Source organism: Rattus norvegicus, chromosome 16, assembly GCF_036323735.1.
Source record: "Rattus norvegicus strain BN/NHsdMcwi chromosome 16, GRCr8, whole genome shotgun sequence".
Classification (NCBI taxonomy): domain Eukaryota; kingdom Metazoa; phylum Chordata; class Mammalia; order Rodentia; family Muridae; genus Rattus; species Rattus norvegicus.
The window spans coordinates 79,213,791-79,237,012 of NC_086034.1; the positions used below are offsets into that span (position 1 = coordinate 79,213,791).

Below are 23,222 nucleotides of genomic sequence, written 5' to 3' on the forward strand. Positions count from 1 at the left end.
TCTCCATGTAGACAGCACCACATCTCAGAGCTCATCATCATCATCATCTATTTTCACATGCGGTTCAGTTGATCTACTTTCTGAATTGATTACCTACGAATTTTTAGTGTTTTAGAATAGACAGAATGGGTCTTCAAAGTTGAGACACTGAAAAGATGAATGGAAAATGCCCCCCCCCCCAGCCCGAGTGGGAGTAAAATCAGCTTACATCTTTACAGAAAAAGACAAAATTACAACATGTGAAATTATGTTTGAATTTGGAAAAGCATTTTCAAGTCACATGAAAAAAAAATGACCTCAATGTTTGGGCATAGGAATGGTACAGCATAGAAAGGAAACTGGTCATATCTGGTAATATCCTCCATGGTATTACTCTTCAGGGGTAAAGTGGCCACAAAGCTATATTTAAAGAATAACATTATGGAAAATACACATCTTCAGAATCTTAAAAGGCTTTCACTTGATAAAGACCACTTATTTGCAAATGCCTCCATTCAAATTCAAAGTGGTATTTAACGTACTTTAGAGTTCCAGGGAAAAATGGCTGAATATAGATTTTCTTGTGCCATTTGTGTTATGATTATTTTCTGCCCTGGGCAGCTTCACTCGAGAAGTATCACATTGTGATCAGGAGCCTCGCAGTCTGTGCTCTGGCTCTAAGTGGTTATCCGCAACTATTTTAATGCATGTCATAAATCACGAAGGAAAGTTTCTATTTTGAAATCAACAGAAACAATTAGGAGCTGGTACCCTGAGCCTATTTCTGAAAGTCTGATGCGTGCAGGTTTTGGTTCATTTAAACCCAAGAGTTTTTGAAGTTGTCAGGAAAGGAATAAAATAGCACGTGTACTCAAAAGTGATGGAGATTTAAAGCTGTGAATGAAAGCACAGTGTGGAGGGATATGATAGTGTTTTGCATGGGCCTGCTTCAGCATGAAAGAAAAAATGTATCCAACTCCTTCATGGTACAATTTCAAGTGCACTTGAAACTTTAGTGACTATCATCTCCCACACACACCTTGCTTAGTGACCCAGTGACTTTGTCCTCCCTTATAAATGCCAGAGTCTACACAAGAAAAACTCACTTTCTTCATGTCAGTATTGTCTTCTGTCTCCTGTTATTTTCTCCTCTCATTCTCCACAAAGCCTGGGAGTCAATGGGCTGACTTTTTGAGGTAGCAGACAATGAGGGGCTCTGACCCTACCATCAAGTAGTCAACCCATGTTTCCTGCTCTCCTGTAATCAGGGCAAGTTTGTCCCTGACCAGGTAGGCATGTACCTTCTCACCTAGAACTAGAAGGATGGTCAGTGACTTCCCTTTGCATCAAATTGTTTCCATTGCAAGGAGAGATTGAAGTTGTACACAGTTTCATGTGTGTTCCAAGGGATACATTGACTTTGGAAACTAGACTACCAAGACGATCAAAGGCCTTACCCCAATAGCTGTCCTCATCTCTGCATTGCACAGGGCTAGAGCCATGCTCTCCTGTCATGTTCCTGGTCTCTTCCTTCCTTTCTAGAAGGTTCTCTAGAACCTTAGTCTGTTTGTTCTTTATAAATGGGCTTTATTGTTTCCCCTCTTGTTTTTCCCAATGTACTAAGTTATCTGGAAAAATTATGTTAGTAAATTGGTGATTCCAATTTTTCTCAGCTCAATTACAGTGAATGTATACCTTAGGGGACCTGAGATTTCAGGATGATCTACTTGTTATAGAGAGCACTCAACTAAACTTCTCTTAGCATCATCATCACTAGAACAACTGAATTTACTTCCTATACAAACAGCTGACCTATTGTGTGTAAGGATTGGGAGGAGATATGGGTCTTGAATACAATTATGAAAGAAATACTCAAATGTGCGAAAGTCACTTTGAAACAGAGGCCATCTGATACAGGGCAGAGATTGGAACATTTTTCCTGATGGAGGTCAGGAATCTCCTGAGGATTTGAAACTACCCTGCAGCTCTTGTGTGGACAAGCAACTGTCCATTTGTCCTGGCTTTTAGAACCCAGCTATCATGTGGGTTTTGCTAAACTGTTGTTTCACTCCCATGTTTTCCACATGTGACCGAAAGCAGAGACTTGGGGGAAAGCACGTAGCCAGCTGCAGATCATTAAGGAGATGTACAATGTTGGCTGAGGTGTCACCCCCCAAATGCTTCTCCGTTGGTTACTAAAGGTACCATTAAAGGTTGCATCTCAACATTTTTCCCCTTGATATGCTCACTTTTCTACTATTGATTATGAAATAAGTACATTTTCCCTAAACCCATGACTAATACACCTGTAACTCTGCGCCAGCTAATTGACCTTCAGTCCACAGACATTTCATGTTGTGGAAATTTGAAGGGGAAATTGCTTTTTCTCTGAGCCAGGGCAATCTTCTCCCTTTAGCTTCTGCTTTTGTCTACTTAGCACTGCCTGGTAATCCTCCTGTCCTCTCCAATAGCAGTGCAGTTCTGATTCACTGCACACCTTTGTTCAGTTAATGCAGCAAACTGCTCCTGCCTCTGTGGCTATATTCCTTCCCTCTATAAATATTTAAAGTACAAATTGTGGCTGGGATTCACATACGATGGTGACAGCAAAGAAATTAATTAGTACTGTCCGGCTGAACAGATCAACAGGAATGACTGTATTCATAGGCAGGCCAAGCTTTCCCCTGAGTCTCGTTTCTATTCTACAACATTGGAGGCTAAACCTGGGCAAAAGAAGAACACAGTAAATAAAAACAAATAACTGTGCTCACAGACAAATTAAAACCTTACACTGAGAGGTCGGTTAGAAATCAACATAATAAAAGCCCATGAAGTTCACCATGGCTGTATGTTTTCAAGGCTGCAGACTTGAAAACCAGTGCCTTCCTGTTTTTGCTTTTGTTTTTGTTTCTCAGATTCCCTGCAGGATAGATTCTAATCCCCCATGGAACCTCAAAAGCATGCATATTTGCTTCTAAAACATCTTAAAAACAAGCCCTGGCTTGGATATCTTGTCCAGAGCTTGGGATGAGTGAAAAAGCTGAAAGAAAAAAACCAAACCCACTGGTACTGGTTTTGGAGAAGATGAATCATGGGGAAAGAATACACAAGTGGAGTGTCACATCCATTGATGACCCGCTAGTATTTATCTCGTCAATGTCTTTACTCTGGTCTTTCCCACACAGGCTCATTGTGCTACCTCACCCCACATGTGAGCAATCGTATCATGCCCAACATCCTTAGCAATCTTGTTCCAAATGCAGTTGACGAAGTGTCAGGCATACTCCCATCTTCCAGAGCTGCAGAGGACACAACCTGTACCTCAGTCCCTGCTCCCTCAATCCATATGGCTCAAATAATTTTTTTGGGATTCCAAATCCTTTTATTTATTAAAGACATCATGCATGAACCCATAAAAAGAAAAGAGCCTCTGTGGCTTTGTACCCACACAGGCATAAATCAAGGAGAAAGATTGACCCTTTGGCTCAGATACAAGGATAACTTTTTATTTCTTTCCAGCTCAGGTGGCTTGGTGACTCCTTGCTATAAGCATTAAGAGGGAGCATTCCTTCGAGTTATAGCCTGCCTTTTGGTACAACACATAGATTTTCTTGGTAGAAAATAGAAAAAAAACTTCTATGCTTCTAAGTTGTGAGGTTTGAGTCTTACTAAAAAGGGCAAGTATGTTCAATTCTTCTGCTGCATATATACATGTGTAGAACCTCACATTATCAACTCTACCAACCTTCTGGTTCACAGGAGTTCGGTTCATGTGTGGGTGTTTCATTGGAACATAACTACCTGATAGCTCATCACACATGTGACCCATTATTTTCTTGGAAGGACAGCCCTTATGGTGTCTGTGGTATGTCTCCCAGCACAGTCTTCAAAGTCTGCACCCTGTAGCCTGCAATATAGATTGGAATTTCTTTTTTTTTTATTAACTTGAATATTTCTTATTTACATTTCGAGTGTTATTCCCTTTCCCGGTTTCCAGGCAAACATCCCCCTAATCCCTCCCCCTCCCCTTCTTGATGGGTGTTCCCCTCCCCATCCTCCCCCCATTGTCGCCCTCCCCCCACCAATCTAGTTCACTGGGGGTTCAGTCTTAGCAGGACCCAGGGCTTCCCCTTCCACTGGTGCTCTTACTAGGATATTCATTGCTACCTATGAGGTCAGAGTCCAGGGTCAGTCCATGTATAGTCTTTAGGTAGTGGCTTAGTCCCTGGAAGCTCTGGTTGCTTGGCATTGTTGTACCTATGGGGTCTCGAGCCCCTTCAAGCTCTTCCAGTTCTTTCTCTGATTCCTTCAACGGGGGTCCTATTCTCAGTTCAGTGGTTTGCTGCTGGCATTCGCCTCTGTATTTGTTGTATTCTGGCTGTCTCTCAGGAGCGATCTACATCCGGCTCCTGTCGGTCTGCACTTCTTTGCTTCATCCATCTTGTCTAATTGGGTGGTATATGTATGGGCCACATGTGGGGCAGGCTCTGAATGGGTGTTCCTTCAGTCTCTGTTTTAATCTTTGCCTCTCCCTTCCCTGCCAAGGGTATTCTTTTTCCTCATTTAAAGAAGGAGTGAAGCATTCACATTTTGATCATCCGTCTTGAGTTTCGTTTGTTCTAGGGATCTAGGGTAATTCAAGCATTTGGGCTAATAGCCACTTATCAATGAGTGCATACCATGTGTGTCTTTCTGTGATTGGGTTAGCTCACTCAGGATGATATTTTCCAGTTTCAACCATTTGCCTATGAATTTCATAAAGTCATTGTTTTTGATAGCTGAGTAATATTCCATTGTGTAGATGTACCACATTTTCTGTATCCATTCCTCTGTTGAAGGGCATCTGGGTTCTTTCCAGCTTCTGGCTATTATAAATAAGGCTGCGATGAACATAGTGGAGCACGTGTCTTTTTTATATGTTGGGGCATCTTTAGGGTATATGCCCAAGAGAGGTGGAATTTCTGAAATTTTTTTAAGACCAAGACATCCGTTTAATGCCTTAGAATTCTTTTAAAAGGTAGTTTTGGTTGTCGTTATGATTTTCTTTGCTCTGATTATTGATGATCTTAAAGATCTGTCCAATTGCCTAGTCTTCTTATTGTGGTCTGGAACTTCAAGGACAATAGAGGGGTTGATGGGCACAGGATGCTCATGAGGTCCCCTTCCAGGCAAAAGCACTACATGGACATTTGATGGATGTAAGATGGACCTTGACAAAGTCTGGAGCATGCTTTGGGATCTCTAAACCCCAGGAGGCTCGTTGGATTATCCTTCTAAGACGGAAACAATAGGATCTCTTCTTCCATCCCCTGCTCTTATTCAGCTATCTGTGAGTTCAGTCACCACAGCAACTAGACTGACTACATCATCCCTGACACCACTGCATGACAACCGAGGCAGAGCTATAGAGGACATATGGTCAGTGGTCATATTGATGCACTACTGATCAATCTCATCTTAGTTCTGTGAGTTGTCAACCCCTGAGTTTTCTGGTGAGCACACTCTGCTAGCTGTTTTCTTTGTTTCTCCAAAGTGGAGACACATAGAGCATCTTAGTCATCATGTAGGCAGCAATAGTTCATGGTGGAAAAATCCAGGTGTTCCAGTAAAGGAAGCCCCCACCACCACTCCTGCCAGAGGCGACAGAGAGGGGAAGAGCTGTTTGGTTCTGGGTCTACCTTGCCCTGGCTTATGGCTTCCTTCCAGAACTCAGAAAGAAAACACCAAGACAGAAAGGTGAATTAACTAAGGCAGAGGATATTTGATATTATCAATCATCCTGCAACTAATAGGTATTAAATTAGGCTAAGATTATAGGAGAGCTCTGTTTGAGAATGGTGAATAATGAATGGCACCGCAATTCCTTAGGATTATCTAGTCACCCAGTTGTAATGACCAGGAAGCTCCTTTGTATTTCTCCTTACTCTGTGTATAGATTTCTCTTGGACCAACACCACCACCATTCCCCAACACAGCTCAGATCATGCTGTCCATGGACTGCAAACAGAGAGGTAAGCAGGGCAGGCAGGGATCTAACTCTACAAAGTTTCATGTTAGTTATTGTTATTGAATAACCAAGGAAGGAGTAGACATTATTCACTCACAAAGTTGTAGGTGTGTCAAGGAAATAAGACAGGAATGTATTGGGTGCTATTGGGTGGGTGTGGACTGTTAGTTGAGTTTGTGAATCTAGACAAACAGATTTGCTCCTGCCTAAGAATCAGGTACAGGACAGTCTAAGGGAAGAGCATTGGTGAGGGCTGGCTTAGCAAATGTAAAGGACCTGAGGCAGGAGCAGGCTGGGTGGATTCAAAGAAATAATGCAGACAAAACTTACGTGTGGCCACAAGGACAAACCTTAGTTAATGAAGACATATGGTTGCCTTTGTATTTACATAGCCCTATAAAAATCATGATCTCCCTGTAGGATCCATTGAAATTGATCCCGTGTTTTATTCACTGTGTCTGGGCTACCAGAGCGAACTTGTTCCTTCCTGTGCACTTGACTCTTCACCATACTCTGATGAGTATTATCTCCCTCAAGTGTTGGGAGTAAAACTATCCAAGTGGCCAAGAGCTCTTGGCTTCTGTTGCTGACATTCAGCTGTTTTTGACACACAAATGCCATACCTTCAAACTTCTTTCAGGGCAGGCTGTTCTTACAAAATTCCTGAAGATGTTCATTGTGAAAGACAGGGAGAGAGGCAGAGAGACCCAAAGAGCAAGAGAGACAGACACAGAAACTCTGGAAGTCAATGTGTGATTGAAAGGAAATCAATAAAATGTCAGGGACAGATCAGTTTATGTAGGATGTGAAGACCTACATTAAGATTTTAACAGTATATATGTCTGAAATGAATAGATGTTGGCTTTGAGACTTTTAAATGTCTCTGTTCTCCCTCCTCTTGAACTGTGCCATTTTAAAACTGATATGACAATCCAGGGTTTTTGCAAACAGGGTTTTGGTGCTTGTTACCAGTGATAGCTTTCAATTATGTACCTTTTTGTGCTTCTGTTTTCTCTATCAAATCTCCATTTGCTCTCTAATTATAGACAGCCACATCTTTGGCTACTGTGATTATTTTTCAATTCTTCTTGATTGATCTACTCATTCTTTCTTACGTGTGTTAGTATTGTCAACATGGGAAACACTTCCTGCTGTTCTTCAAATGCTAACTAATATGAACCAGGTCTTTCCACAACTACTCAACCAAATTCTGTGTTACAGGATTCTTACTGATCAGATATTTGTGCTTAGAATGAAGATTTTGCCCAGCAGATCTTCTTAACATAAAATACCATCCAAGTAAAAGTGAATGTTAATTCACAAATCAAAGGCTGACCTGTTTCCAATTTCAAAGTTTATGCAATAATTAAATGAGGCTGAGAACCGTGTAGATTCTGGCACATGAGTATTCAAATTCTGTGCCCATTTTTCCCCTATGTACTATTGGGAACCAGGCGCAGAATTGAGGCATGAAAACTACATGTGGTATCCAAGGGAGCCTACAGGCATGTGAATTACCTTCATCTATCACATGCCTAAGTGAGTCAGAATACATCACAGATGATTTTATGATGCAAATCTCTTATGCTGGGAAAAGGAAGGCATGGAGTAATACAGCCTGAAATGTAAAGACAAGGGGTCCAGGGAGAAACAAACAAATGCCAGTTCATTCAGAACACAGAGCTGGGCACCTCTGCATGACAGCTGTGTGGCACTGTTTAGTCTGCTGATAGTTTTCAAAGCAGGAAGCTATTCCATGGCCCACTGAGTTATACTTCCCTCCAGAATGGTTTATGCTTCTTGGAGGATGGGAGTTGTCTATAGATGATCAAATAGAGTACTCAGCACAGATTCAAATTGTAACTGCAATCTCTTATCTATGCAGTTCTTGCTTGCTCTTCTTCTCAGAGCCCAAAGCAGACTTGGGTATCTTGATGCACATGCATAGCTGCCATACTTCTCAATGTGACCAACTCAGCAGATTGCTCAGGCCAACAGACTCCGCAGGAAACAATTGATCTTACTCCTGTCCTTCGGGTACCAGGGTGGTAGGAAGGATAGTTTGACAGTCATGAGATAACACTTGTTATCTCTGATATTGGAACAGTAAATGGACTTTATTTCTAACTTACGAGTTATCTTTACCACTTAATATAGTATCTTCTCAGGAAATTTGGAGGAATCTAACTCTCCCATTCACTACTTGGTCTTAAAAACTTTCTGGAATCCAGGGACAAGCCTCCACAATGCTGTTTCTCCTACATTTTGTGTGGCTACAAAACCAGTATCATGCAGATTATGTGCCCAGTTCAAGAAGTAATTCACATCACCTATACCACAGCTTCGATGGCTTGTCAGAGCCCAAATGGACCTGTGGGTTCTGAAACTAGAGAACCCCTTCCATAGATGGCAGTTTTGAGATCATAATCAGCTTGGTAACACTCTTAATCCAATCTGTCCTTCAAAATGCATTGGCCTCTTTATGAGCTGGAGCCCTTGGAGAGTGGGCTCTTATACCCAGAGCAACTTTCCAACTGTCCTCCTGTGAATTCTGAGCTTCCTATTTGGTTACGTGACAGGGACTTTGTCTGCACCCTTTTTATGTTCATCTTTAAACTCACTTATATCCCTTCCTACAAAACCAAAAATTTCTTTTACTTTTGCTTTCTATTTGCTGCCCTGTGTCACTGTAAACCTAAGAACACAGTAACAACTATTCAACCATCCTAAAGCTCCAATGTCTTGAAATTCTTTTTCTGTGTGACTTAGTCCACTACTTTCTAATTCAGTCTCAGTTTCTCAAGACATGCAAAATGCAGCCAGATTGTCTGATAAAATGGAATGCTAAGCAAGTTTCCTGGAGATCCCTTCTTCGCTTAACAAATACCTGTCCCATGCCTACAAACCTCTCTACAGTATCTGCATTCTGGTGTTATGAGATAACACTGAAATTTCTGTATAAACTCTTTTTGCTGTATTCTAGGCTTTGTCTAACTTGGAGCTCCAAATGTTCCCATGTTATCCCATCAATCAGAACCCAAGTGTTACAGCACACATACTCAGTGTTACAAAAAAGCATTCTGTATTTGGCACCATATTCTCTGTTTATGTCTTTCCTTATAGAAGAAGATAACTGACTGATGCCATGCAGGAAGAAGCAGGGAGACTACAGAAGTCATTTGCAGAAAGGAGGAACATGGTTAAGGATTATGTTGGCTCATTGTTTATAGAGATACATTGTACCATGTCAAGAATGCTATCAACCTAGACATATGAGGCTGGTCACATTGCCTCTGTCCTTAGGAAGCATAATCTGGTGAGGGGTTGTATTTCTATTACGTTGCCCCTTTCTTACTAACCTGCGGGTGACTCCATCTGTGTTTTTACTCATGTTTCAATGTATCATGTATCAATCATTGCAAACGTGGATTTCAAATATCTTGCTTTTTATGGCTATCCTTTCGGATAGTTTTTATGTTGGTTAATTTTTGTGTTTTAGATTAAAACTACACTGAGCCATGAAGATTTGTTTTTTTTACATTGTTGTCTTTTGGAAAGATTATTGTTTTATGTTTAGCTCTCCAATCCATCTGGAATTGAATTTATATATTGTGTGGGACTGGAGTCAATATTTATTTTCCCAGGTGGACATCTAGTTGAAATATCCACCCTCTTCCAAGTGCTGTTACCCCTCCTCTTACCAGTGTGAAGCACTAGCTTTGATTTAAGTCTGGAATTGGCAATTGGGTGGGTCTTGGGGTTTTTATTCTCTGCCGGCTGCTTATCTTAACCAGAATCAATCAAATTCCATTTTAATTACTGCAACATTTCATTCAGATGTGACAGTGAAGACTATACAATCTCCAGTTTTATTCTTTCTCAAGCTTTCTCTGAAAAGCCTTACCATTCACTCCTCATCTAGTGTCCATCTTAGGCATGGGCACATTGAAAATCTCTTCACTGATTACAAAGTATAGCCAGGAATGATATTCTTTTGCTGAGAACTTTTGAGCAATTCTTGAAGATTCTGTCCGAGCCTGTGGGAAAGTTTGTTTAGTGATCAAACAAGACTCATCTTGCAAAACGCATCATCCTAATAGATCCCCTGAAGGCTGCCTAAAGATTCTCTCCTGGGAACTCTTTATGTCTGGTGACCTGGTACCACACGATGGGTGTCAAACACTGACCACTTTTCAGCTAACATTTTTTATTAGTTTCCTTTTTTCTTTTCTCCAATTCATAATCGAGCCTTCATTTTTCATTATTTACCATGAAGCAAGAATTGCTAGATAAACCAGGAAAGCGGTTTCCTTTAAAACCCTTTCAAATCCCCACAGCTTTAATATCCAGTTGTTACAGTATTACGGTTACATTTAAATTTATTGGAAAATGGGTTCTTATTAGTTCTTTAGTTTTTAAACTCATAAATCCCTTTCAATAAATGTATTTTATTAAGATTGTACAAGCTCCCACAATCATTTTATAATATAACCATAAAAGATTTGAGATCACTAAAACCTACTATGGTGATTATTTTTTAAGATTGAAATATAGTTGGAAATAATTCTCTGTTTGCAGTACAACAAAGAAATCTTGGATAATACATTCTAGTACATATACAACATACATCAATCAGAGCAAGTGCAGGTTCCTTGGAAACTTCCTCCACAGTCCTAGTGTCAAAACATTTAAGAATGCAAAATGTATCAGTGGGAAATTGTCCAACTGAGAGGGAAGGTAAAACTACAATGAATATAGAAATCATTCCATGGCTGTCTCCAAACCAATTAGATACTAAAATTAATTAAAATGGAATGTTTTGCACCTGTCCATGTTGGTAATATTTGCAGAAGATTGGGACCCAGGACAGTGAGGCAGAGAGCAATTGGCCTTTCCATACCTTTATGACATCCCTTTACAACAATTTCCCCCGACTTTTAGGTTGTTCAGGACATGCAGTTGGTTAGAGATAACTAGATACAGGAAAAACTATAATCACATGGGGACTAAGTGGTTTTGCACTGATGGTATTTCTATCATGGTAGAGGGATGTGAGGATGGACATGGAATGAGGTCTTTGAGCCAAGATGATGAAGGAAGGACCAGTAGAAGTAGCAGTAGAAGCTTTTAAGTGAGGCTGGGAAAAGAAAGAAAAGGAAAGGAATAGGGAGTAGAGGAAAGGAGAGGGGAGGAAAGGGAAGGGAAGGGAAGGGAAGGGAAGGGAAGGGAAGGGAAGGGAAGGGAAGGGAGGGGAAGGGAAAGGAAGGGAAGGAAAGGGAAGGAAAGGGAAGGGAAGGGAAGGGAAGGGAAGGGAAGGGAAGGGAAGAAAAGATGTCTAATGAACTAGGGAGTCAGCAGATTGTACATCTAGTCTTCCCCAGTTAATCTTTATGGCAGAGTGTCCTCATAGAAAGCCTGATCCTGCAGCGCATTCCAAAGACAGGTGTGTGGAACTAGCTCAGAAATACAAGTGTATTAGGAGAATCCCTGGGACTTGTACACACTCACATGCAAATGCACATGCACTTGCATACACACACATACATTCCAGGGAAACAAGGGCAAAGGGACACATTTCCCTCAGTCCCTTTTCTGCTCTTCTTTGTAGAAGTATGTCTTCTTCTTCCCACCCCCATGCGCCCCAAAATAAGACTCATTCTCAAAATATACGTACAAATATTTTGGCTCTTCATTGCCTAGATTATAACTTAAAATAACCCAAATATTCTAATCTACATTCTGGCATGCGACTCGTTACTCCTGCTGAGGCATCATGTGTCATCCCTATCACATGTCGTGCTTGGTACTATCCCAAAATTATTTCTGCTGCTCAGATATCCCATCTTTTATTCTACCCTGTCCTATAAGCTATAGTTTTTCTTTTTTAATCCACAGGTGACGAGTGAAATAATACATAAGATACTATCTCTGTAATTCCCATGTTTAGTTCAATAAAAGGCTCTTTTCTTTCAAATATAAACTAAATATAATAGTAATGATAATGAAGGCTATTAGATATAGCTTACATTATATTGTATAGTTTGCAAGTATTTAGTGATTTGGAGATAGTATTCTATTATCTATCCTATTTTCATGAATTAGAGTTTTGTCGCTAAGTTATTTTCTGTCCTATCATGTATTGCCATCCTCAAAACTTCTTAGACCTAAAAATAGTTCCTTAAATCCAAAACAATTTTAGCTTAATTGTGAGACTATACCTATGAAGTGTTCAAACAGATCAGAGACTTGAGAAGGAATAATTATTACCTAAGTTAAGTAGGAAGTACAGAAAAGTAGCTTCCAAGATTATATAAAAGAGAGACACAGTCAGCTACCTACACAACTTCCCTAAACTGTCTCTAAAACATTGGACCATCCATCTTCAGCCTTTCAGGACCAGTATATCTGAGAGAACTTTTGTGGAGTGGGAATAATGAAGGACTCACGTATTGATAGTCTATTTCCCTATTTGTCGTTTCTGGACAACATTTTGCTTGTAGTTGATGCATGGGCATTTTCTTTCCCCAGTAACTAGCTTGCCAAATATGAAGCAACTCTATATGGCGTGTTTGATCAGCTTCTTTGAAGTGGGAAGAGGATACTATCAAGAACAGGCAAATCTCATATTTAAAAAGCTCTTTTAATAATGAAACAATTTCTGGATCTCTGAGGTTTTTGAAGCCCAACTATCTATTTATAGGATATCTGAATTGTCATATATTAATTATTGAGTATCTGAATAACCTTCAAAACAGCTTATTTCAATTAACTAAATTAGTATTTAATATGACTATGAATCTGATTGCCTGACTATCAACTTGCATTTCTTAACCATTCCTAACAATTCATACCCTGAATTTTTTACCATCTCTGTTTGTAATAACAGCTTTCTAAAAGACTAGAACTTTATACTGCATTTTAAAAATTATGTAATTATAATACATAAAATAAACTTTGAAAACTAATACATTATGTGGATCAAAATAACCTTAAATTTATATCAATATATAATAATTCATATCCTGAAAACAAAAAAATCCTTATTTGAGAATAGCAATAGATCTATATTGAAGAATAAATTTAATAATATATTCTTTTATTTCCCCCTTTTCTTTTTGATACACTTCCTCTTACCAGAGAAAGAAAGAAAGAAAGAAAGAAAGAAAAACAAAGAAAGAAAGAAAGAGAAAGAAGGAAAAAAGAAAGACAAAAGAAAGGAAGAAAGAAAGAAAGGAAGAAAGAAAGAAAGAAAGAAAGAAAGAGAAAGGAAGAGAGAGGGAGGGACAGAGACAGAGACAGAGAGACAGAGAGAGAATGGAAAGAGAAAATGAAATCCCTGAATGTAATCTCTCTATTTACTCTTTTCCCTCTCTAAGTCTGTATTTGGAACCATCCCCTTTTAAAATACAACAAACATCTGCTATTTATTGAATGACCCATATTCTTCTACCTCACCTCTTATAATTGCTTCCTGTTGATTTTGGACATAATCTTCCTTTTGAGGGACCCAACAAAATTACAAAAATGGTTTGTCTTAAGAAAGGTAATTATAACATTTGTTGTCCAGTCTCTATGTGCTAACAAAGTTTGGAGTTTAATTGGAGTACTTATTAGAACAGTATGTAAAGATAGACCAAATAAGCTAGCTGTTTTGATGTTGTCTTAGAAGCAAGTCTTTAGAGGAAACAGCGTTGATGTAGTCTAAGGAAGGATCAGACGGGAAGCTAGAGAAATTAGTCACAACATCTCAGCATCCCTGAGAGTACATCTTTCTTTTTTTTTTTTTTTTTTGGTTCTCTTTTTTTTCGGAGCTGGGGACCAAACCCAGGGCCTTGTGCTTCCTAGGCAAGCGCTCTACCACTGAGCTAAATCCCCAACCCCCTGAGAGTACATCTTATCAGCCAGCGCTACATTCTTGATTATTTTTTTCTGTGACTATAAAGCTTTTAGATGTAATATATATTTCTGTATTAACACTACGTATAGAATGTGCACAGATCAGTTAAAGATGATTTTCTGCTTTTTGTTTGAACAGATGAGAGATATTTGTCTTCATTAGAAGTTAATTTGATCATATAGCCAAAAATCTATTCATTCCATCTCAAAGGATGACATACAATTATAAGAGAATGCTATACCCAATCGGATTATTTGCCATGTATAGATCAAATTTTGGCTTCAGAAATTTTTATATTTAAGTCAGTTTCAGAGATGTCCACAGTTATATGGATCAGCAAATACATCACCTGTTTGTTTGGTCCTTTTGGCTTTTCTGTATAAGGTCTTCAGGGGTTTTCCCTCGGGTCAGGTCTGTTCTTGATTTTTTAGATGGAATTCAAAGCCTTTTCTTCTTTTCTGTTGACACAAACACAAAGCCTCATTCTCAACTTTTGTCCTTTTGTCTAGCAGTTTGAAGTCATCATAGGTATAAACTGATCTAATCTAGCAGACTCTTTTCTATTCAGGTCTGCTCCATTTGTACCTCTATCAAAGAGGTTGTACAATATCACCATTACCATTGAACATGTAACCACACTCATGTTGATAAATCAAAACAAGACTTTATGAGATCCAAATATACTCCTCTACAGTGATATATTTTTACTATTATTCGTTGAGATGCCATTTCTTTGTGTAGCCTGCGATGTCCTCTCGAGGAATCTATCTGTCTCTGTCTTCATGAATAAACTAAATTGTCTTTATATACATTTACAATTGATGTGTATTATTTTTAATTGCTAAGGTTATTGCTACTGATTATTAAGCAAAAATTTACACTTCTCCTTATTTCCAGGTCTTGCTTAGTAGAAAGCGCATGACTTTCCTACTTCCTACAAACTTTTTCTCATTTACGAATTCCTCTTATGTTTTTCAATCATCTTGGTTCTTTCCTGGATGGGATGTTGAATACAAGAGTTATGAAATGTAGGAAGGTCTAGGTATCAACTTGGGAGCTATGTGTGTTTTCTACACAGTTACAATTCCAAGGATTTATTTAGTTATTCCACCAACCAGTTATAATATTTTCTTAATCCATATAGGTTATCCTACTTGTGAAACGGTAATATTTTTGGTGAAGATATCTTTGTGGACTTTTTTTTGGTTTTGTGTTTATTCTTTAATCTTCCCTTACAGTCCAGTCATTATCCCCAATTTTCGTTCAGCCTCCAACTGTTCCTCATCTCAATCCTACTCCCCTGTCTCCAAGAGGATGTTTCCACCCCCTATCTCCAACCCACCAGATCTCCCCACTCCCTGGGGCCTCAAATCTCTTGAGGGTTAGGTGCATCTTTTCACACTGAGGCCAGACCAGGCAGTCCTCTGCTTTATATGTTTTGGGGGCCTCATGTCAGCTAATGTATGCCGCCTGGTTGGTGGCTCAGTGTCTGAGAGATCTTGAGGATCCAGGTCAGCTGAGACAGCTGACCTTCCTATGGGGTTGCCCTCCTCCTCAGCTTCTTCCAGCCTTCCCATAATACTTGTTTTCTACCCTGTGCTATGTTACTATTTTCGTCAAGTGTCATTTAAACTGCATTGTTTAATGATTTCTATCTTCAAGAAGTTAAACTTTATGATCCTATGGCGTTTTGTATCATAGCACTCCTGGTAACACAAAACAGGCTCAAATCCATTCTTGGAAGGCTAACCATGGTGCTTACTATCATTGTTACACATGTTGAATTTAGCTGTATTGAACCTGTATGCATTACAGTGACATTAATAATATCGATTTTGTCTGTGACTCCAAGTCTCTAACAAAGAACTGATAGACAGAGGGTTTTTAGCTTTTTGTACAGATCATTCATGGATAATCTCTTCCTGTGTTGTCAAAAATTGAAGCTAAAGACGGTATGAATTCATAAATATCACTCTATGATTCCCTTCCATTCCATCTGCTATTCTCCTGCTATCCTTGAACACTGATAAAAATTGCTGTTTAATATTCCTGCAAAATACCTCTAGAATATATCATTAAAGACTGGTCAAAATGTCAGGGGCATTCTTAAAACTATAGCTTGATGATGATAAGATAACATATTATTTTGTGTTTTTCTACCTAGGTCAGAACTGTGGTGGCCTGGTACAGGGACCCAATGGCACCATCGAAAGTCCTGGATTTCCCCATGGGTACCCTAATTATGCCAACTGCACCTGGATCATTATCACTGGGGAGCGCAACCGGATCCAGCTATCCTTCCACACCTTTGCCCTAGAAGAGGACTTTGATATCTTATCTGTCTATGATGGACAGCCCCAGCAAGGGAACTTGAAAGTGAGGTAAAGTGCCAACATTTCCTATCATAGAGTAGTGGGATGTTTTGTTTCTCCATTCTGAAATATTATGTGTCATTCATACTTCTATAACAGAAAAATATTCTGTTATAAAGAAACATAAGGGGTAACATCTTCATTATATGATGAACATTTATTTCTAACTTGCAAACTTATTATTGAACATAGTTTTAAATTGCTCAAGATCTGCTAAGAGGTATTGTCAAGATAATTAAAATAAAGAGACTATGGGTTATTGTTTTTAAATAATTGTGGTTTTCAAAGAGAAAACGAAGAAATTAAGTGCAAGGTTCAACTGAAATACTAGCAAAGCAACCTCTTTACCTTGAGAGAGCAGAATCAGGGAGAATTCTCAGCAACCCTGAATTCTGGAAAACCTTGGGTGAGACAATCTCAATTCTACCTTATTATGATTATGTCCTTTTCATCTGTGATTTCTACTATAAGAAAAAACAAATTTACTTATATGATTTTATATTTTTCATTAGTAAGGCAAGAAATCACACAATTAATTTTTAATTGGTAAAAAAGATGATATTCCTTTGGAAAAATAAGATCTTTTCTACTAAATTTAGAAACTGTGCATCACATGATTTTGACTGCTGTGCTGTGTTCAAATGTAGGTCCTCCTAAATGGTAGGTAAGGATTCTACCTACCAGATGTACTTGCAAACCTAGGAAAGAGAGTGGTATGCACATGTAAGGCTAACAAAACCTTTATACTCTTGGTTTCTCACTTTCTAATAGTTGGATTGTGTTTATTACCTGGGTTTTTATAGCATGATTGACAGTAAACAGAAGGAATAAAGATGCTGAGTTTAAGAAAATGGTATTACTATTATAGCCATCTGAAAACACATCCACCTTAGACAATTTATCCATGTCTTTGTGGAAGGCAAGCAACTCTCATTGGAAACTATCTATGTATGTAGTTGATAGATTTACATCACTGTAAAATACATCATTAACATGTTCAAAATAATCACTTTCAAATATATTCTATTTGTATGCTGATTCAGATATAATATCAACAATTGGGGATATCAGTTATCTGCCTTTAGAAAACACTTTGTGAATGCTGCCATGGATCATGCAGCGGCTATCCCCATTTATTTATGAATTAGGTCATTTTTCTTTCTTTTGCTTAAAATGGATGGTGTGTGCTGTTACTGGGAGTGTGGGCACAGTATCTACTTACATGGCCCTGATTCTTTGCATATGAATTCTTCTCCTGAATATTAGTTATACATTTGTCTTTATCATGCAAGTGCTGAGCATGTGAGAAGCCATGTGTTGAAAAACGGAGCAAAAATGACAGAGCAAAGCAGAGGAATTATTGAATGTTGTTCATTTCAGTATCACCACACACAACTGTAGGAAAATTAGTTCTTTTGACTTCTATTAAGACGCCTACTCAATATATAGTCAGAAATATTTCTTCTTTCTATTAATTTTTTCTATATTTCTTTCACATATAGGAACTCTTTCACATGTTAATTTGATTGATACCTGTCTCATGATTTTCAACATTTTGTTTCCTGCTTGTGTCCTTGTGGTGCTACTGATACCACTTTATGTTGGTCCAGTCTAGAGTACTTTTCTTCCCCTGCTTGCTGTTGTAATATAAATCATAACAGGAATACTGATATTAAAACTACTAGGCTCCTTGCATTTTGCAATGCAGTCCCACTGAGTGGTACACAGTTTATGTCTAGGTAGCTGCATAATTATTCATGAAGTGACATGCAATGTTGCCAATCAGCTTCTGCTCAGTGGTATTTACAATGGGGAAATCAGTGAGAAGGAAAAAAGGAAGAAGGGGAGGAAGACGGGGAAGAGGAAGAGGAAGAAGAGGAAGAAGAGGAGGAGGAGGAGGAGGAAGAGGAAGAGGAAGAAGAAGACTGGGCCCTCCAGTTGCTTAGCCTCTTTATGCTGCACTGGAGTAGAAGGTACTCAGTAGTCACACTTTTGAATGTGTTCTGAGGTCTGGATGCTTCTTTTATCTCAACATAGCATATCTGAGTCCTTCCCTCTGATCCACATCTAGAGGCCTCTGTGTAGTCCCATGTTAGGGATTCATGACCTCCTTGGGAGTCTCTTCTAATAACATATGCTGGATATCCAAAGTTATCCTACCCTGGTACTGCTCATTGCTACCCACATGTCTCATGGCGTGAAGGAAATGGGACTGTGAGTGTTGCCAGGGAAATCAAGGGAAAGAGTAATTCTCTTTCACTATTCAGCCATGGTTGATGGCTGAGATAACCATTGTAATTAGTACCAAACTCTAGTTGGGGAGGGTGGTACTGAAATGCATGTTATTCTTTCTCCTTTATATCACAGTTTTGTGTCTCAAAGATAATTTGCCAATAGCTCTTAAGGCAAATAGATACTCAGGAAGGACTCCTGAGGACAAGATCGGTGTGTTTCTGACTTACACAGCCATGATGAGTGTAGCTTCTGCGAGCTGCCCAGTACTGCTAGCAGGACAAAGGCTGTTTGCGCTCACTCCAAAGAAACACTGACTAAAACTTAGCAGGCAGTTTGTCAAGCATTTGAATGTCTGGTTTTGAAAGACAAAAGAAAATTCTTTCATTTTCATTTTCATAATAGGGAATATTTTTCTGGATAAATTTTAAGTGCATACCTGTTCTCCAACTAAGAAAACAAGGTTTTCAGCTTAGAGTTATGCTCTGTAATTTGACTACAACTCAGGAATATATATTACTACATTTAAAATGTATCTTAAAATATCATTAAAAATTAGGTCCACCAATATGGAGCTATGAGTAAAGACATTTACCCCCTGATGACCGAATTTCAGTTCATAGAATCTATATGATAGAAGATAAGAAGTGATTCCTATAACTGTCCTCTGACCTCTGACCAAAAAGCTCATTTCTGACAGGCGAGCCTACTTAGTACAGTTATTTTTTCACTTTTCAAATGCAACATAAACCCTTGAGCCCCAGCAAGGTGAAGTTAGTAGGCCTCCTTCTATGATGAGTGGGGTCAGCCTGTTTATGTTCCTTAAATCCTTGTTGGATTAATCTGCCCCTCAATGAATATGATTACAGCTACTAACTTAGGTCTATGTACAACTAACACAAAGATAAGTGGATGGCATTTCCTTTATGTGTCCAGGGGCAATGTCTCCCGTGGAGACTGGCACATAAAATAGGTTCTCTGACTTTGAAGGAGTATTTGTTTGTCCCAAGTCTGGAAACAACTGAAGGTCTCATCATTTTTCAACCATAATTCTGTAGTTATATCAGAGGTTGGACAAAAGAAATACATCCAAATCTCAAAAGTGAAGGAGAAGGAAAACTGGAGCCCAAAGTAGGAGATAATGTTGATGCTGTTTTATGCTCAGCATGGGCTGGGTGACCAAGGGAAATAGCCACAACATTTAGACTCCGCTGACACCCTGAGCTCATAGATTAGCCCTGATTTTCTGCTGTTATCATAATAATTGGAAATAAACATGAGTGTTGGACCATTAGTAACAGGAATTCTTACATTCACATTGTTAAAATACCACATTCTAATTATTCAAACCTGGAATGGCATCCTTGAGTAGGTTAATCACTGGGAGCTCTGCTAGTGCTTACTTTGCAGATGGTAGTGTGACAGAATGACAGTTCAGAGGGCTGGGAAGGGTTCAGCTGCACAGTAAGAACATTAGATTAGAGATATGGCCTGACTGAAATTCTGTCTTCTTGTTCCCACTGTCACTATGTGGTCCCAAGGGCGCAGTTTGTGGATCAATGGCCAGATAAAAATCAAAGGATCATGCTATTTTTAGCTGGAATTATGACACATACCTTGATTAAGGCTGGGGTAGCCATGGGTTGAGTTGTTGCGGATGCTGCTCAGAGATGCTGTCCTCATGCTAACCCCAGACACAGACACTGCCTGACATCTGTCATTCTTGGCCAACTGCAAGGTCAGGAAGTAAAGAGGATGATCTGCATGTCAGATTACAGGGTGAAGAAGCCCAGAGCAGCAGGCCCAGGTAGCCTCTGGATGTAACAGTAGCAGAGATCCTGACAGCCATGTTGTCTCTCAGCGCCAAGTTCCTCAGCCTTCAGCACATGGTCGCCTAATTATTGCTTAGGATAAAACTCAGTTGGCAGAGAGTTCTTTACCATAGATATAGATAGATGAGGTCATGAGTTCAGTCCCAAGAATCACATAAAACTGGGAACAATGGAATGTCTGGCTCTTTGTGGTAGAGCAAAGTTAACTATTAGATATAGGTATGGAATTCAGACATAGACATATATGTCTATAATATTTTGACCCATTCCTTCACCCATTAATTTTGATATAGAGTCAAGCTGAATATACATATATTTATGTATTCATCTTTTCCCTGGAGGTAGTATGTTATTATGTAGCATAAGATGGTCTTGGCATTACAGAAACCCCCTTGTATCTGTCCTCCTTCCACACCTTACTTCTCTGCTTTCTTCCTCCTTCCCTCCCTCATGCTTTTCTTCTCTACATATGGCCCTAAGAGAGTTGTGGCAAAATCCAAGACATTTCTGACTGTTGTAGTTTGTTGGTAGAGTTTTACCGGCATCTGTCAGGTACGAATCATCAATGCTAATAAGTTACCTACAGCATGTAGGACAGCCCTCACGTGGTATATGATTATCTGCCATAAAATGTCAAAAATATTAAGTACAAGCTGTGAATGACAGTACTGTCTGTGATTGTGAGAACACTGACTCTGCCTAAATGTAGTTATACTATTTACTCATTCAGAAACTGGTGCTGAAGAAGGTAACCTAGAAGCACCCAAGGCAGGGGCCTGTGCTGGCAATACTGGAAACATATACCAACAAGCTGAGCTAGTCCAAGGGAGAACTAAATGGAGGTGTGAATCTAAGCTCTCATGTACAGGAATATGGGCTGTCCTCAGCCTTGGGCATAATGAAAGCTCTTCACGAATCATTTTTACGTTCTCTTTCAAAAGGCAATAAAATTATCATACTTTTAGACCTTGATTTCTGGGAGAAAAAAAAGAAGAGAAAGTGTCAGAAAGTCAGAATGGCATTAATTGACTTTTATTCTTCAAGGTGGGGAAATCTATAAAAATAGTTTGTTAAAATAGCTTACTGGGAAACTATCCATATTAATAAGAAATAAGAGCTATAAATGGACTTCCAGAACTCTGAAGGAGTTTTATGTGGATGACCATATTTCTAGTTGAATGATTGATTTTTTTTCTGTTTAAGATTCATCTCTTTCGTTCCCTCATTTTGAACACTGATTGGCAAAGGCAGTTTCTACCTTTTCCCATGTAACCGAGGGCTGAGTATACTGTGAGCATGGTGAATTTTCAATTTTCACTGAATAATTACTTACAAAGTAATATTCTAAAGAATGGGTGCTATATATGGATATATTATTTGTCTCCTTTTAAGTCACCTGTTTTTAAATTTAAAATATAAAATAATTACCTTTCCCCATAATAAACATACTTTTCCTTCTGTAATGAAGTACACTACGCACTGTATCTGAATACAGTAAAAATAAGCAAAGAAGCAGATATCAGGCTCAGTTTCCCCCTAGCTGAGTCTCTCCTGCCTTAAGTCACAGCATCTGAAATAATAATTAACTAACCTGGGCTCCAGAACCTGCCCTTGTTTGGGGAAAATGGTTCAGTCAATGAGACCCTCAGGACTCCTCTGAGGCTGCCCTGATCTGAGGAGTGCATCTGGGAGAGAGGGAGCAGCTCCCTCGAGTGAATTTTCTCAGCTCTAGACCTGCTTGCCTTCTCTACCTGCCATATATAGGTGTTCGAATTCCTTATCTCTGTAGTCATGGATCCTTTCTGTTGACCTCTTTCTCGCTGTTGTGTTGGTTCAGAGCTTTGCATAGCCTTTTTTTTACCCCAAATCTCCAAACTTGGAGACCGTATAAGACACAGAAATACAACTATTGTTTGGTTATCAAGTAACTCCAGATATTGTATAACCAGTTTATATGAATGTGACTATAGGAATGACTCTAGTACATATTCAGTATGAACGGGTGAATCAGAGAGAAAATAAAAAGAAAACAGGTGGAACATAGGAAAAAGGCTGAACTATAGATATTAGTGATTTCATTAAGTCTCTAATACAACCTCCTAACAGCAGAGGCTACCCAGATCTTAACTTCTACCCCTGGACTCTCCTCTGATCCCAACAGTTCCAACAGGTTCCTGGGGGCACTATAAAAAATTAATCAAGGCAGCATTGAATAGAGAGTCTGAAGTCACTGTAGTTCTTACTGAAACTGGAGAGCTTCACTCTTATTCCCTCAGACAACAACTCTCTAAAAAATACATCGATTTGATAAGATTTTATTATTTTATTTTGTAAATTTAGTTTAGCTCAAAGGATGTATTTTATTATATGTGCCATACTGTTAGGCTGTGGCAAATTAACCTCCAGTAAGTGACAGGCCAGAAGATTCCCTACTTTGTACACCCAATTACTCCACACTCTATGGAGACTGTAGCAGTTCCCAGTCTTTCTAAACACTGGTTAACTGTAACAAAGCAAAACACATTCATGGTTCTTCTATGCTAGCCTCTCTCATGGACCCAAAGTTTGGCAACTTCATGCCTTTGGCCACTGTAAAGGGCCAAGTCGAGCTTTAACTTCCAGAAGAGAGTAGAATACTTTCAGGTGCCTTTGAATATTACATTTTTCTAAACACCAAATTCTGGAATGTTTTTCCTCTGTGGTGTGGTCACTGTTTGCAGTCTATGTCTGGTATGGTTGGCCTTCTGTTCTGTGCTTAAGTGTGAGGGGAGCTGGAACAGGTGCAAGAGAGCTGAGGACATTTGTCCTCATTGTTTACAACTTGTGGGCTTATACTTAGGAACTCAAAAGGTACTATCAAAGAGTCCAGCGCTTTCTGAAGCAGCAAGAGCAGCTCACACTGG

At 39.1% G+C, this 23,222-nt stretch overlaps 1 protein-coding gene across 2 annotated transcripts in view; it reads left to right on the forward strand.

Annotated features, from left to right (window-relative positions):
* Positions 1-23,222, forward strand: part of Csmd1 (CUB and Sushi multiple domains 1) — a 1,600,162-nt gene that overhangs the window by 293,242 nt on the left and 1,283,698 nt on the right. For both annotated transcript variants that reach the window (XM_039094737.2, NM_001037327.2), the window contains exon 2: positions 16,048-16,264. In XM_039094737.2, the coding sequence (XP_038950665.1) occupies positions 16,048-16,264 (217 nt within the window). The remainder of the gene's footprint in view (positions 1-16,047; positions 16,265-23,222) is intronic.